This window comes from Ammodytes marinus (genome assembly GCF_949987685.1).
Source record: "Ammodytes marinus genome assembly, chromosome: 15".
Classification (NCBI taxonomy): domain Eukaryota; kingdom Metazoa; phylum Chordata; class Actinopteri; order Uranoscopiformes; family Ammodytidae; genus Ammodytes; species Ammodytes marinus.
Window position 1 is genome coordinate 5,543,504 of NC_137219.1, and position 17,993 is coordinate 5,561,496.

The 17,993-nt window shown below is 42.2% G+C and overlaps 1 protein-coding gene across 1 annotated transcript; it reads right to left on the reverse strand.

The window, feature by feature from the left end:
- Positions 1-1,387: 1,387 nt before the first annotated feature.
- On the reverse strand, positions 1,388-16,715 carry gng2 (guanine nucleotide binding protein (G protein), gamma 2). The gene is made up of 4 exons (XM_080042051.1): positions 16,533-16,715; positions 7,527-7,603; positions 4,041-4,159; positions 1,388-3,437 (listed from the first exon to the last, which is right to left on the reverse strand). Exons 3-4 carry the CDS (start codon positions 4,125-4,127, stop codon positions 3,309-3,311), a joined length of 216 nt encoding a protein of 71 aa, XP_079898177.1. The 5' UTR covers positions 4,128-4,159; positions 7,527-7,603; positions 16,533-16,715; the 3' UTR covers positions 1,388-3,308.
- Between the last annotated feature and the right edge of the window lie 1,278 nt (positions 16,716-17,993).

Sequence of the window (17,993 nt, forward strand, 5' to 3'; positions counted from 1 at the left end):
TGCAGTCTGTCCATAGCCTGGTCCTAGTACTATCTATGGCACGCGGTGCCAGGCTATCTCCAGAAGGCCAAGGTTCAAATCATGCTTCTGGCAGTATCCTTTTACTGTAGAAGGCTACATACAAGAAGAAACAACTATAATTGTCAATCAACTTATACACCAGTTTTGCCTTCTGTGAACTTTATTTTACACCAGGATTTATTATAGGCTACTATAGCTACGACACAAAAGTCTTCTCTCAAATGTATATTGTGCATTATTTACTTTTTCTTATCTGTTAGGTGAAGTGAGCATATATTTAGGTTAATATAAGTATTAAATCGCTCTATATTATTCATACAGTGATCACATTTCATACCTCTGATCTCAGTCACCCGCTCTGCATGTAATCGGCAAATTAAATTGCTCAGGGATCCCGAAAGTGGTATCCAATCAGGAGAAAGAACGCTACAAACCGACACCCGTCTCACCGCCGGTGCACCCGCAGAGCAACAGATGGGTGAATGTGTATTCGCCTACAATGGCAGAGCAGGTAAAAATCCTTCCCAATGTCTGTTTTGATGGTTTTTATCGTGTTTTATCACACTTATGGATCTGAGATGATGCTAGATAACTCGCTGCTTGATGACCGCAGTGCACTAATGTGGTGACGTAGGGACGAGCGAGGGGACTGCTAACTGCAGTAACTGACAGGAAGTTAGCTAAAAGAACCATTCCGCTGCAAGCGGAATGATAAAAACCATCAAAACAGACATTGGGAAGGATTTTTACCTGCTCCACCATTGTAGGCGCATACACATTCAACCATGTGTCGCTCTGGCGTGCACCGGCAGTGAGACCTATGAGTGAGATGGGTGTTGGTTTGTAGTGTCCTCTCTTGTAATTGGATAAACATTTTGGGATCCTCCAATAAGCTTATTTGCCGATGCAGAGCAGCTGACTGAGAGATCGGTTTTATGAAACGCGCACATTATGAAAGTGATCACTGAATGAATAAAGAGCGATTTAAGACTTATATTAACATAAATAAACCGCTTACTTCACCTTTAACTGTTGCACTTAAACATTAATAAAAGTGTCAGATAACATGTATGATCCCTGCAGTGAAATAGCCTACCAGCAGAGGGCGTACCGGCCTATAAGTGCTTAAATTGGTTACTGTTTCATGTGTTTTTCAGCCTGTGTTCTATCATAGACTGTTAATAATTATGCCATTCTTAGATGGTTTACTATTTGAGTGATGTCCTTGTTGAGTCTGTACTGAATCCTTTTTTTTATTTTAATATGTTATATTTTCCGCCCCTGTCTCATACAGTCTCCACATGATAGAAATAGGTGAAGTCTGTTTATGATAGTATAGTGAATGACACAAACAAACAGCCAGAAGTCACAGCACAGCACAGTTTACTTTGCTAGTTGTTTTGTACAAACAGTAGAAAGAGGGTTTGTATCTGAAGAAGACAAACATACTGCATCACATTTTGCCAGATAGATGTTGATACACAGAGAGTGATTATCAGAGGCCTGTTTCAGGTAGCTGGTTTTACATACTCTGAGTTGAATCCTGCGCTCTGAGTTGGTCAACTCAGAGCGCAGGGTTGAGAAGCAACTCTGGGTTTTCGGTTTCAGAACAGTGGATCACCGTTGGGTCAATCAACTCTGAGCGTGTTCACTCTGGGTGGAGCGTGTGCGTAAAAGCCATCGTCAATGGATCGCTGATAACATGATTCACCATGGAAACAGGAGAAACAAATGATTGATCTTCCCACTTCTCCTCCCACTAGAGTTAGAAATATTAACGAATGAGCATATGGTATGGAGAAGAATTAACGGGGATATTGTCTCATAACTCTGATCTAATCTCCTCGGCAATTCAGAAAAAACAGAGCAAACATTTTTTGTCAAGAGAATCATTTCGCTTTCGTATGAGAAGCCATAGTCTATTTTAAAAAGTTACGCATATCAGCAGTAAAGTATTAAGCTGGCGCGGCACAGCATTGCTGACAGTGTTTTATCGCTGTATAATATGTTGGCAAGCTATAGCCTAATACTGTGCAGTAAACAGACACATTAGGTGACAGTTTCCATAAGAGCCTGAATTATTACCAGATCCATTTTCCTCAAGTGATAACAGTTTAAATTATTATATAATTTTATATTCATATTAGGCTATTTAACGAGGCTCGTCTGTGACTTTAGGATCGCACAAGTGAACTGTAACGATAGGTTACAACCACACAATACAAATTTTATTAATCTGAATGTAGAGCATGTCACGATGTGTTAGGTGGCCGCCTATATGAACGGATCGAGGGCTGAGAACAAGGCTACTGATCAGATAAATGATCGGTCAAACGTAAAATCATCAGTACATGATAAAAACATCCCGATGGAGATTTCTATGGAGTGATTTTGCTTCAAACTGTACAGGGACGCGTGTGACAGTGACACTCTTTCTTCAGTCGGAGCTGCAGCGTAAAGTGAAAACAAACTCAGGGTAGGTCTAACCACCTCCCGAGCAGGTTAGACCCATGGCGTATGTTGCCGCAGTAACTGATTCTCGGTTGCGCTGAACCTGCTACCTGAAACGGAAAACCCAGAGTTTCCACTAACTCAGAGCGAACAAACTCTGGGTTGCCTCAAAACCAGCTACCTGAAACAGGCCTCAGACAGGATCACAGAGTTGAATGTTTCAAACATCTCTTTGAAAGAAAAAGCTTGTGTAAGAAAAAGAAAAACAAGTTGAGAGAGCTGCTTCAGTAATCACAGACATACTGTAGAAAGATATCTAGGTGGTTGTAATAAACATAAAAAAAAATAAACAACAAAAAACTGGCAGGCATATTTTTGTTTGCTCTCCCACAAACCGTTAAACAGAACATTTGGAAGTTTCCAGAAGAAGCACAACATATTTTTTGTTTGTTTTGTTTTTGTTTTGTACACATCACAACCTAAAGACTTAGGTATGTTCACTGGTAGTTACGTCACGTCTCTGGGCTATTGTCACACTCTTCTTCATCATCATAAACATCATCGTCATCATCATACTTTTTGTGTCATCTAAAAAGCACAGACCCCGTTCAACATGCTGCAACACCCCCTCACAGAAAAAAGCAATCACAACCCCTTTAATAGTTACATGTAAACTCTGTGGGTTTTTAATTTTGTCGCACTCTTTGGGTGCCGTTCAAGCAAAGGGGAGGGGCATAGGCATTAATCTCCTACTAGAAGATTGCTACGTATTTTGAACGTCCAAAACGATCAAAGTCCCCACGCTGAGCAGACTGCTGAAGGGCCCCGAGCCGAGTTTACAGGATGGCACAGAAGAACTTCTTCTCCCTGAACGGATTTTCTGACGCCGGTACCGGTGATAACAGAGGGTCCTCTTTGGCGTGAGCTTCGCAGTACGACATCAAGTCTGCTGCTGCTTTTGACACCTGGAGTAAAACAGACACACACACACACACACACACACACACACACACACACACACACACACACACAAACAAACACAAACAAACACACATGTATGCTCATGTCAGTATCAGGGTTGTACTACTCAAGACCGGCCTTGGTCTCGAGATCACTTTTTGAAGGTCTCGGAATCCACCACATTTTTCCTCCGTCTTCTTCTCTTCTTCAAGACCACAACTGCAGGGATAGCACTCAATACACACACACACACACCATAACAGTATTTCATGGCACTAGAAGGGGTGAATGAGGGGGATTTGAATTTGCATTTTGTGAGTGAAATTAGCGATAAGGATAACTTGTAACTTAGATATAACTTGTAATCAAGGAGCTTTGGAAAACCTGCGACAGATTTCTTTACCATCGCACAGAGTCAGGGTAGCTGTTTCTAATCCATGCACAGCTAAGCTAACCTGGTGCTGGGTCCAGCTACAAATAAGCAACAGGAATATTCTTCAATATGTCGAACTATTCCTTTAAGATCAGTTTTAAAACTTAAACCTACCACCAGCAGTAACCTTAAAGTAGGCCGTCTTTTAAAACAAAAATGTGTCAATTCTGTTCACCTTTATCCTGTCGATGTTGGCCTCCATCTTCAGCTGCTCCACCAGCTTCCTGGCTTGTGCAATGCTGGCTGTGTTATTGCTCGCCATGGGCGCGATCAGTCAGGTCTACTGTGCTTTGCCTATCAAGAAGAAAGAGAGAGACAGAGAGAGAGAGAGTGTGATTTAATAATCATAAACATCTTAGTTAAGTCTACAGCAGGCAGTGAGCGGTGATGAAGACCAGCAATATAACACGAGCAGGCATGTGAAGAGGAGTGCTAGTAACAGATACCCTGTTTATTATCACATGCCTTTGAGCACACACACACACACACACACATACATACACACACACACACACACACACACACACACAGGCATATTATTTATGGTGTCAGTTGCTAGGCAGCCCATGACAGTGACAGTGACTTGGGAGGTGGCTGTGGGGGTTGTGCTTTGTCCAGCTCTAAAATAGATCTAAATAAATAGATTCATCTTAAATATATGGACAGATAATCTGGTTTCCGAAATAAGAACTGATAATTGTTTTCCCAATGCTCACTTTGCTTATGGACACCTCTCATGTGCATTGTGTAAATGATGATAAATAAATAAATAGATCTGAGGTGAAAGAATTGATTGTTGAAGTTGAGACAGGGCACCATGCAGGCAGCAGATGTCACAAAGTCATCTTATTTCACTGCTAACTGCTAATTGATTATTTGATTTATTCTCATTAATTCTCTATTAAGCTAATCAAGATTCAGATTCTTTATTATAAAGGAGATTTCTACCTCCATATTACTGTGGTAAAGTAAAGGCTATTTAAAATCTCCCAAATTTGTGTTTAATGTTGTTGAGATTTGGCTTAGGCAAATGATTCACCTTGTTTCCATCCTCCTTAAACCATTCAGCTAGGCCTCGAGTCCTAAACTGAAGCATCTGCGCCTGATTTTGTCTGTGTTGTTGGACAGTTTTTATGGATCCGTGTCCTCAGATGCTCCTCTCTGTCTTTTTGAACCTCTTTGATTAAACGGATCAAGCTGTGTTTCGCTCTTAAAACAGCGTCATGCCAGGCGTGTGATCAATCTCCCCCGTCTGTAATACGTCCGTGGTCTGTACGCTCTGTGGTATGACTCAGCGTGGGGTTAAGTCTGATCTCAGCGAGGTGCTGGAGCCGAGCGTGAATATTGATGAAGGCCCTCGGCGGCACATCACCTGCTCATCAGGACAGTGAACTGCTGCAGGGGCCAGGGAGACAAACCTCAATAACCTGACTGCAGTTCAAACCTGCATCAGCTACAGTTCGTCATGATTATAAAATTGATGAGTCTCTGACTGTTTGCCAAAGTGGTTGCAAGTAAGTAAGTCAATTGTATACAGGGCACGTTTAATTGTCTTTTCGTATAAGCCCTCTCAAGTTTTCCACTTCAGAGATGGTCATAGCGCAGGGATAGCCATAGTACAGCCACACCCCTGGAGAAGTTTTGGGGTTAAGTGCCTTGCACAAGGACACAATAGTAGAGATGGTGGCACCACTAGTTTTACAAATAACACCATCCTGTCCTGTGCAGAGGATCGAACCCCTCAGATTTAGGTCCCCCTAATGCAACACTTATAATTGATTACAGTAGATGTGACTAATATTTGTAAAGATATTCCACCTGCAATTAAGGATTATCTCATTAGCAAATACTCACACGTTATTAAGAACAGAAACAATTCCTCCAAACTGAGCATGAAAATCTTGAACCTGCTCTGTGAGCAAACCGGAGACAGTCTGCGGAGGATTTATGAGCAGCACCTGAAGCAGAGTGCTGCTCGGTGTTAACACTGTAATATAAACATCCTGATGCTCTCAGTCTGAGGAGGGCTTCAGCTTTGTGGGTTCTTAGTGTTTTTATTCAAACTTAGGTGGTCATAAAAAAAAATTAAGAAGAAATTTGGTTATGAGTGTTGGTAATTAAAGAAATCAAGATGTTGTATAGTTATACTTTAAATCAATGGAATCAGTTGATTTCAAGAGGAAATTCTAGGCAGCACAGAATAAATACACTTTGTTACATTAATTGTCTCCTGGTTCCAGGTTATTGTTATTATTGGTATTATATTATTAAGTAAAAACTTTCAAATCTGGTGCCTTTAAGCCAATTAGCAACTTCCCTGCAATCACAGACAGAGGTGTATGTATGTTTAGTATTATATGTCAAGTTAATTATGTTTTTTAAATGCGAATTATGCACACATATTTTTGAATTCTTGTACCCAAACTTCCATATAGTCCCTCACCAAAATGAAAATAGGCCAGAGACTTACTACAAGGGTTTGATTGACAAGTAACAAATTTGCCTTTTGGGCATCTTTTCGTATTGAGGTCATTGTTACAACACTCGGGGGAGACGTCAAAACAGGCCAGCTTTTTCAGCAGACTATCAAAAATCTTTAAGGTTTCTGGGATGCCGACCAAGAAGAAGAGCTCTGTTCTTTGCCAACTCCATGACACAAAAGCCTAGTTTGAACGGAATTGACGGGGAAGAGATGAGATTTTAAATAAATATTATAAAAGCAAATGGAGAACTGTGTCTTCAGGGGCTGAAAGACTAAGGAAAGGACCTAGTTCTGCTTGTGTGACCTCTCGTGCCTTTGGAGAGCTTCCCTAAACTTTGAAACAATTAACACCATGCACAAGGTGAAAATTAGCCTGCATGGCTAAATCTGGCACATTTACATGTTGAACTTTGATGCTCTTGTTTATTTATGTGCACTTTCCCTTCTAAATAAAGAAAAAGATTTTTCTTTAAACAAAAAACTTAAAGACCATTACATTTTTTAAAGGTGCCACGAGTAACTTTTAAATATTTCTGAAACTGTCTCACTTTTTCCTCTGATGATAATACATGTAACAGCAAATGAGACCATCAGTGCAAAGAATGCTATTTTTTTCATATAGTTTTCGGTTATGCCTTTGCCATTGGTATGCTCACCCAGGAACAACAGCTGGCGTAAAAAAGACACTACCGCTTCTGTCCAAAGGGGGTGGAAGAATTAACTAAAACTGAAAGTTCCTTCGTGCCCCTTTAAGCTTCAAGATGCTCCTGTGATTCTGTTTTAGGATATACAGTATAACTTCCACTGTAGGCGGCCCTACTCTGCTCATTTTATGCCTCTTGAAACCTCTCGTCCCTCCCTCCTTCATTTCTGTCAGCTGCTTAAAATACCATCCCCAGATGTCACACATGGTGTCAACATGCTGATAACTGTGACATCGCCACAGGAGCTGATAAATAATGAGTTCAGATGGACACGGGCCTTCACTGTGGCAGCTGTGTGGAAGCTGTGATTGGCCTATATAAACTCGTCCACGTTGCACGATTTCCACTAGTTTCCAAGCAAACTGAGTTTTATTTTTAGTTTTTTTATCTCATTCATCATAGCCTACTACTGTAATATTCTAAAACTGGCTCGTGTTAACACAATACATTCCTTCCTCCTCTTGTTATGACTTACCTTGTCTACTTACTCCTCCACACTCTGCCCTGGTGTCTGCCTGCAGATCAGTCAGCAGTTCACTTCCAACCCGCACTCTGGAAATAGACAAAAGAGATTAAATAAAAAGAGTGAATCAAGAGGCTAAAGCGCTGCACGTTTCCATTCCTGCATTCCTGATAAATTACACCTAGGCTGTGTGTGTGTGTGTGTGTGTGTGTGTGTGTGTGTGTGTGTGTGTGTGTGTGTGCGTGCGTGCGCGCGCGCGCGTGTGCGTGTGTGTGTGTGTGTGTGTCCGCTGTCATCCGATCACTGTGTGTCAGAGCTCGTTTAAAAGAGTTTGGAAGGAGACACACCACAACAAAACATATAGGGTTTGATTTCTCTCCTGCAGATAAGTCTGGCCTTTCTCCAATCTCCATGCGGAAGAAGCCCGGCCCCTTCTGTCAGTGGAAGGCAGCCCCCTGATTGTTTTTTGTAGTCATTGACGTCAACATGGATCAATGAATAAGCTTGTGAGATATAGCTTCTCTCATTAGGCTCATTAGGTTACAACACAGGCCCTGATTGGCTCGGTCAATCATTTTTGACTGGACTCTTCAACACGGAAATTGGAGAAAGTCCAGACTGATCTGGGCTAGCTGTTTCCCCCTTTTTCCAGTCTTTATGCTAAGCTAAGCTAACGTGCTGCTGGCTAAATCTTTGTATTGAACGGACAGATAACAATCTCTCTCACAATTCACGGGAAAAAAATGCAACAAAAGCTGGCGTAGTAAAAACACTACCGCGTTTGTCAAAAGGGGGTGCAAGAATGAACACAAACTGAAAGTTCCTCAGAGCACCTTTAAGCTGAGCTTGTGAGACTGGGTTGGCTAGTGCTGACCCATTCACTCATTCCCCTCCTCTACCTAAATCTGTATCTTGCTATGGTCCAACTGATTCATTCTTAGGCATTTGTGACTCTGCAGCGTGGTGTTTCCACTGCTGCTGATAAATGGGACAATTACCCTGCATGAGCAGATCTGCAGAGGAAGGGAATTCCACCCATCGTACATCAAAGTGACGTTACACTGAGGCATCCATTAACAAATACTCCCCAACCACTGAGCCACAGTTTAAGAAACAAACAAAAAGACCAGCAGGAGTTCTTACTGTATATACTGTAGCCTCAACTGATTCACAGGAGATGATCAAGGCACGCTGTTACTCTGTGTTATGAAAGCTGTGTAATAATCTTCATCAGTGCAGCGTTTCTTTAAAGGTGCTCCGAGGAACTTTCAGTTTGTGTTAATCCTTGCACCCCCTTTGGACCAAAGCAGTAGTATTTTTACTATGCCAGCTGTTGTTCCTGTGTGAGTGTACCCATGACAAAGGCATCAAGAAAAACTATATGAAAATAGCATTATTTGCACTGATGGTCTCGTTTGCTGTTACGTAATTTATGATCATCAGAGGAAAAATAAAACTGTTTCAGAAATATTTAAAAGTTCCTCGTAGCACTTTTAACTAAATAAAATCCAGGAAGAAAAAATGAAACACAGTTTCGGTAGAGAACTACAGAAGAAGTCATTTTTCAATCATTCAAGTTGTGAATACACAGTTTATGTTACAAGTCCCAGATGGAAAAGAATAATATAAATATCAATCCTGTTATATAGGCGACTGCCTTTTACCAGACAGACTGGCGGCGCCTTATAGATGTTATGAACCAGCGAAAACGTATTGCCTTTATTGACGTTACCTCTGACACATGAGCTCAGATGACAAACACAGTCAGAGTCACATAACCTGTAACTTGTGTTTTTTATGCTAAGTTTTGTTTGCTCAGACTGAATGCTTCTTAGTTCCCAGAGACATCCGGCTCGTCATTCAACGGAGTCACATTTACGGACACACACATTTCACATTGAAAAAATCATCTGTTGTTTGTTTTTTTGCTGGTTTGGAGCCAGATCAGATCAATAGATGAGGCAGCTATTTGTGTTTTGGCTAAACTTTCTGTGATGACTTTATTGATCAATCAATTACAGCTGAAGACTTTGCAAACCATGCTGCTGTGTTTTATAAATGTATTTTGACTAAAGCATCCCAGGATCATTCACCATATAAAATTGAAATATATTACTACACTCTAAAACTTGTGTTATCCATCATGTTGGACAGAAAGTTACAAATTCATTAAGAGGTAATGTCCAAGATTTTTCTAATTGATTTTCATACTGTAAAAAACATTTTTTTTATAGAAACCACTATACAGATATGTACTGAAGTACAGGAAACATAGTTTGTATTTAAAGTGCTTTTCATCTTGCACCAAAAGGCAGACTCACAAAGTTAGTGACTTGCTAGTTTGGGAGAGAGCAAAACAAGAGCTAAAGCAGATTCAATACTGGACCTACATTCATCAAATAATCAAAAACCCAAATGAATAACAATGTTGCTCCATTTCTGCTATGATAATGAGTTTGTTATATTGTTGAAACGTTTCAGGTCAGTGTTTGTGTTTACAGTTTGTATTTTGCTGCCCCCCCCCCCCCTCCCCCCTCCCCAAGTAGCCAAAGTCCTTTAGAAAGCATCATGCCTATCTTAAGAGTTCGTTACAATGGGGCGTACGTTAAGTTCATTATGATCTTTCCTTAGATTATCCTTTAGTGTAGAAGATAAAGCTTTACAAATTGAATGAAAAGTTGTGTACTAAAGCAGCACCAAATTGTTCTGCCTGCACTATTACATATATCACTGTGTACTGTCCCATGTTTGTTTTTCTCCACTGTACTGTACTGAACTGCAACAACAAACAAGGCACAAAAGCTGAGCGACATCTTAAAAAAAAAGTGCTTTGGCAGAATTCTTCTTGACCTTTATGCCACTGAAGCATCTTGAGGTGGACTGTACTGAAGGCATAAACAGGAAGTTGCCTCCCGGGACGTGTCTGGTGATCCATTTCTCTCCCGTGTTCAAGCCTTCTGCTTCCCGCCCCTCCCTGCGTGGCCGACAGGTGTTCAGTGATGGGACTCATATCGTCCTGCTGCTACCACCACCGAATCAATCCGACCCCCTTCCGCTATCCTTCCCCTGCCATTTGGAGCTTGTTTTGAACCCATACCTCAGGGTCTCTAGGGGGGTTCTGTGTTCATGACGAGGCCCCTCCACAGATGTGACTATAGCTGCGGCCCCGACTGTGGATGTCGCTGACTTGAAGGGCGATTAAGCACAGCGGGAAATATCCTGATTAGGGAAATATAATTACTGACCTGTCGAGAGTGATGATCTCTCACTCACTCCTACACGAGCTCGGCTCTCCCTCCGCCTTGCACACCTTATTATCCCTGTGTCTTTTTTATTTTTTTTCCACCATCCAAAGAGAGAAATTGAGGCAGCCAGCCAGGCAGGGAGAGTTCTGTCCTCTGTGAAATCAGAGCGTGGTGATTAAAAATATGTCCCTTTGCTCGGCCACCTGGACCCCGGAGAGCCAGTGATTAACCTACGAGTGCCTGCAAGAACGGGAGGAGTCAGGATGGGACCCCTGCTCAGATATGACGACGTAGTAAGGGCTGCTAATGGCACTTTCCTATTTCATGCTATACCAGCTCTACTCTACTCGCCTTTTTTTTGGTTTTCCACTCGGGAAATAGTACCTACTTTTTCGGTTCTTACTATGTCAAGGTTCCAAAGAAGTTAGGGTCAGCAGGGACAAGCGGAGTCAGGATGGGACCCCTGCTCAGTGACAACAATGGCAATTTTTTCGGTGCCAAGTCGGTCTTAGTTCCCAAAAAGTATGTACCAGGATCAGGTACTAAATGGTCAGAGATGGTCGAGTCATCCATAGTCGTCACCCTATCCTGCAAAACAAACAGTCAAGCAACTGCAGTGGTCGCAGTTTGATCTTGCTGTCTCTTCAGTTTTGTTCTACTTTAACCAAACGGGTTGGGCCCAAATAGAACTCGTAATTAATTGCAGGCAACAGTGCTGAGGTTTGCGGGTGCAGCTTTTCAAAACTGGACCAAATCCAGGACACTTGCAATTAATGATGTCCTTATAATCAGTTAATGGAGGAAGTTTAAACCAAGAGCCCCTCGATTGTACTGTAATACTGAAGTACTACTGGTAAAAAAATATGTGTTTTGTTGTTATTTGGGTTACTTTAAAGACAAAACAGCAGCACTTACATGCATGCAGAAAGTTAATTCATCAAGGCATCAGTGTTTGAATGCGTGACTGTACCATTCTCAGTGTGTCATAGGACAATGACATAGCCTACAGTACAGGCCGCGATGTCCCGCAGAGATTGGCAAACTCTGTTAAATAGAGATTCAAAAGGTATAATGATAGGAGAGATTACATAAATAAATAGATAAAAGATCAAAACTAGAAATAGGATTAAAGTTTATCAGGAAGACATAAAATTGGCCCTGAGATATGATGATGGTGTTATCTTCTTCCAGAATAGCTTTTACAGCTAAAAGGGAAGTAACTAAAAACTGACCTCCGGAGTTATTAATGAACACGGACAAAAAAGACGATATTGACTATCGAATGTAACACTGCCCGGATCCCATGCCCTTGGATGGGAGTTAAGAGGACAAACCCCTCCCTGTGTACACACAAACACACACACACACACAGACAGACAGTACGAGACACTGAGAACAGAGCTGTCAGTGACTGTGTCTGGGGAGATGACGCTGCTGAGCGTGACAGCCCGGCATCTTTCTCCATCACACTTTGAGCAAGACACAGAGAGATACCTGGACCTTAACGGACACCCTCCAGGCTCACATTGCAACAGCCTCCAAAGAACTGCCCACGTGGAAAAGTTTAGTCCCAAAATAGTGTCCATACAAATAAGTCTAAAATCAATGGTACTGATAGATATGGTTAATATCACTTCAAGACTAGATAAGATACTATGGGAAAATTATTAATTATTTATAGTTACAGTACAACAATACTACTTCTGTGACTACTTCTAGCTGGTATCTGTGTACCAATGTGAATTGTATATCATGTAAAATTACTTGAAATGGGATAAATGTTATGCTAGTAAGAGCATAATATTGGCTTACTTGTACAGAAGACAACAATACAACACATGTACATAAAGTGACTAGAACAGTGACATGTAAAAGACAAACGAAAGCCCAGTCTTTGTACAGGTCATCACCTTCCTCTTCTTACTTCCTCTAGAGTCTAGAATCTCTTTCTAAATGACTTACAGTGTATATCTCAATGAATTAGAGATGTTCTGTTCTTCTAGACCACTGTCCAAAAATAGTCTCTTTGGTTTTTAATGTATAGTGACACTAGCATACTTTTTTTCTTATTTTCTTCTCCGTCAACTTCAACGTCAAAGCCTCTCATCAAACTGAATTCCTACAATAAGTGTAGAAACCATTGGTATTTCTTATTGAGACGAATCAATTAGGATTAGAATTCTTGACTGACCTCAAATGTTTTATCATCACACGTACATGTACAGTAGTATCTACAGCGTGGAGCTACTACTTCTTCCTTGAGAATGGTGTCTTGTTTCACTATAACAGCAACTCAGTGGTTTGGAGCAGCGACTCTTGCCACTGCCTCTCGGTCAGACCACCATTACCACCCGTGAATATTCGATTAGGCCGGACATCTGTGCCACCCCCAGCATGCCGTGCCCATCCTGCCATTTCAGAGATTGTGGTGTGTGTGTGTGTGTGTGTGTGTGTGTGTGTGTGTGTGTGTGTGTGTGTGTGTGTGTGTGTGTGTGTGTGTGTGTGTGTGTGTGTGTGTTGGTAGGGGTTAGGTCCCAGAAGGGGGGAGGGTAGAAGAAGGCATTGGCCCAGGAAATGATGCTTCCCCTGGGAGTCAAGGAGGCAGCAGGGAAGAGGCTTATTGCTCCAGGGAACACAAATGTGGTCTATTATGTTTATTAAATCAGTCGATCAAGGCCCCGGCATGTTTCGTCTTTGTTCTATTAAAGCAGTGGCTGAATGTTTTCTCTCTTCTCCTCAAACGTCTGGTAGTGAAAGGGTTTTGTTTTGAATTCCCCCCAGGCCACTTTGGCAGGAAACCAGCCATCCCGTGCAGATTTTTTTTCCGCTAAGGAGAGATCACATTTTTCAAGTGGCCCAGCGAGGTCGCCAAAATTCAAATGGGTTAACTTCCTTTCCCGTTAGTCAAGATTTATAGTTTAAATTAGATTCTATTTTTCTGTGCTTAAACTGTGAGGAATCAGCAGGATTTGTCTGAGTGAAGACTAGGCATCAACATAGTTTTCCTCTGGAACCAATCAGCATGCCAAGAATAACAGTGCCAGACTCCTGGGCTGTTAACAATATTACAAACATCCGGGCTTGTTTAGATTCTGCTGAGAGTGCTGCTCCAACCGTGCCTTGCTCCGACTGCAGCTTTGGCTATAAAGTAATGAAAGTGTCTCTTACTTCGGGGAGGGACTCTGCTTGGCTGAGATCTCATCCAAGCTGTCAGAAACTTTATAGCTGATGCATCTAGAGGTGAAGCCTTTAGACCTGGACTTTATTCCGACATATGTGGGAGAATATATTGGCAGAATCCACTCCCAAAAGGCTTAACTGGACGTGTGACTTGAAAGAAAAAACTAGTTTTGCCTTTCGAAAGTTGGTTAGAAAAGAGGTGAGAGTTGCCTCAAAGGAACTGCACAACGTTTTGGAGACTTGGACTCCAGTCAGATTTCAATCGCACAAAAATGAAGACTGGGAACTTCACTTAGATATGACAGCTGCAAGACTTGGCTTATTAAAGACGTGGCTTGAGATTTGAAAGGTCTCATATTATTCCTTCATGGAAGAGGCATTAGTTGAGACTTGGTTTGAAAAGACCTGATGCTTGACTTGTATTTAACATAGAATGACTCGTAAACAGCTATGGTAGGCCTTGGACTCTTGTAGAAAGAAGGTCCCAAAGTGAGTTCTGAAGACTTGACTTCAGAACTTCCGTTGTATGGATTTAATCAGGTTACGGTTGGTTTCACATTGCAGTTCTGGGATGGCACTAAAAAACTTTCCATGACATCAGTACCTTGTGTCTATGGGGTATGTGTCTTCCTATACTGGACATTGTCTAGTACTCTTAGTTTGATCCGGACCGAGACCAGCTCTCAGGTTCCACACCTGTCATTTTAAATGGAAAAGTCCAATAGTCGATCCATACCAAACCAGTGTGAAAGCCTTCTTACTTACTTGAGTCTTGACTCCTTAAAGACTTGACTTTAAAGCAAAAACACTCCAGTCTGAGGTTCTGACCTGGCAGACTGAACACCTTTGACTTAGCTTGGACTGTCTTTGAAGGACAGACACTTAGGGCGACATCAGAACTGGATGCTTCTATTTAGTGACCACAGCACGGTTGAGAAAGCTTAAAACCCAAATCAACACTGCAAGAAGCAAATGATTGCAGCGAGTGCAAAGGTCAAAGCCTTCAGTGCGACAACATCCTTCCTGCCTCGTATTATCTCCCCCCTGAAGTCTTGTATATTGCGAATAAACCGGCCGGTCTGTTTTAAAGACCTGCTGACGCTTTGGGCCTGACTTGGAAGGCTTTTTATGGTTGAAGGCAGCGATGGGAGGGAAGAGGTCAAAGTGGTCGATAAGGCGTGGATGGCTGCTCCACCCCCCCCGTCCCCACATATCCTCCCTCCCTTACTCCCTCTGCTTTTACATGCATCTCTGCATCATACCGCTCACACGTTTTCCACTGTGTGCCAGGGAGAAAACTCCCAGGGTTTTTTTGAGTTTTTTTTCTTCTTTTATTTTAATCGTTGGATACTTTATTCCGAGTCTCAACAATCGATGTGCGTGTGAAACAAACGGTGGCCTTGGTGCTGATTGCCTTTCTAGATACGTTACAAACCAGCTGGGGGGTTGGCTCTTGCATAATTCTGACTCGCTTGTTTGCATTTGTAACAAGCCTGGATGTGTACACTGACACACACACACACACACACACACACACACACACACACACACACACACACACACACACGCACACACACACACACACACACACACACGCACACACACACACACACACACACACACACACCGACACACACACACACACACACACACCGACACACACACACACACACACACAAACACACACCGACACACACACACACACACACACACACACACACACACACACACACACACACACACACACACACACACACACACACACACGATTGGATGATTTAATTGGGAGCTGTACTGTACATGACGATGCCTTTGTGTGAAAAACAGCACGTTTGTGTGTGTACCGTTTTTTTCCTCTCTGTTCTTCCTCATAGAATGCATGCCCCTGCCAGCGACTGTATCTGTCTATATGAGCGACATGAAAACACCAACCCCCCTCCTACTCTTCCTCCTCCATCTCCTCTGCCTCTCCAGCCATCTGCCTGATAAAACCACTACATGGATCTTGTGTGTGTGGCCGACTGCATTCTTCTAGCATTATTAAGGGACATGGGAGGTTAAGAATGTCTTCGAAAATAATGGTGAAAAAAAAAACCCTCTCTCACACCACTTCAGTATCTTTCTCATCCACCCCCCTTTCTGCTCGTGCAATTATCCCCCTGAAACAGATGCCCTTAATTCCTTTCTTATAAGATCTGCTCCATTCTCTGTTTCCTTCCCCCACTACTCCTCACATATAACACATATATGAAAGGAGGTGTTGGTGGTGGTGGGTGGAATAAACAGCAGCAGCAGCAGCAGCAGCTCACCTGACAACCAAGAGGTTTATTCAGAGATTTTTTACAGGGAGGAGGGGGGATTCCATGATGTAAAAACAGCCAGTGGCATCAATCTCGCCCCACGAGCGCTGACAAAACCACAGCGTGAATATGACAACCAGAAGAAAAAGGAAAAAAAAACAACCTTCTCTGGAACATACCCTGCTGCTTTGAATCTGATTAAACCAAACATGCCACCGAAAACAGAAAAATACAAATAATACCAGCCAGCCCCTATCCATCCCCCGATCATTAAAATAAATAAAAAATCCTACCTTTTTTAAAATCGTGTGTATGTGTGTGCTGCTGTCTCCTTCTGTGGTGATGCCAAACACATGCAGTCCTGTGGAATATAGTACCCACTATCCACGCTCTCTCTCTGTCACACACGGTCAGTCAGTCAGTCAGTTTGGAGGCTAGGCGAGTACATCCACTCTCACAACACACACACTCCTCTCTCTGTATGCCTCTCCCTCCCTCTCTCTCTCTCTCCCTCTCCCTGTCTCTCTCTCTCTCTCTCTCTCTCTCTCTCTCTCTCTCTCTCTCTCTCTCTCTCTCTCTCTCTCTCTCTCTCTCTCTCTCTCTCTCTCTCTCTCCAGCTGAGATCCTCCCAGCCTGCCTCCTTAACTGCTGCTGCTGTCTCCACCCTTCCACTACCCCAAACCCGTCCTCCCACCTTTTCTCTTGCTATCTGGACACACTACTGCCTCCATCTCCCAAAGGTCCACAGGAAAAGCCTTGACTGACTGTCTCTCTAAACACCTACAGTAAACAAATGCATACCATGACAAATGCTGACATTCTGCACTAGCTACTGTACATACACGTCTTGTTCTTGATACATATTCATACGGGTTGCTGCACGCATTTCAGCTGCTGCAATTATTTTTTCCAGCTCTCTTCTTGGCATTTTTTCCCCTGCCCCAATAAAGTCGACAGTGTAATGATCCAGGCATTGCATAAGACAACAACAACATCCTACGTTGCACACACACACACACACACACACACACACACGACATCTGCCCCACGGCTTTTTAATCTTTAGACCACTTGATTATTACACCAAAGCCTTTCGAAGATTAAAAACAGAAGCAAGGAAGAAAAGACAGTCTAAGCAAAAACAGGCATAAACAAACAGAGAACTGCACACGTTGCTCTTTCACGTCTGAGTGTTTATGTACCGGATTTTCTGCACGTACAGGATACACTCCATTAAGCTGAGATCAACAACTTAAGGAGTGTGTGTGTGTGTGTGTGTGTGTGTGTGTGTGTGTGTGTGTGTGTGTGTGTGTGTGTGTGTGTGTGTGTGTGTGTGTTTGCATGCAGCTGGTGTGTAAATGAGAAAGTGTGTTACTACCTTAACCAAGGAGGTTGTGTTTTTTGGTCCTATATGTTTCTGCACATACAGTTTTTTGTTGTTGTTTTAAGCAGTGTGTTACAAATATGAATCAACAGATTGCAATAAAACTTTATAAAAAATAAAGTTTTGGTCTTATTTAAACAATTTGAAGGAATAAAAACCCAAACGTTTGACTATTTTAGCAGTGTGCTAAGGGTTAACATTTAGCTCAAACAGCTTGTATTTCAAATACAGCTTCAAGGGGTATAGTATTGGACTCTTGTTTTAACAAATTTGGTCGGCTACAATAAATATTTCTGAGTTTCCAATAGCCTATAGTTAGCCATTTTACATAGGCCTTAATTATGAGGATTGTTGGCACTATACTGTCCTA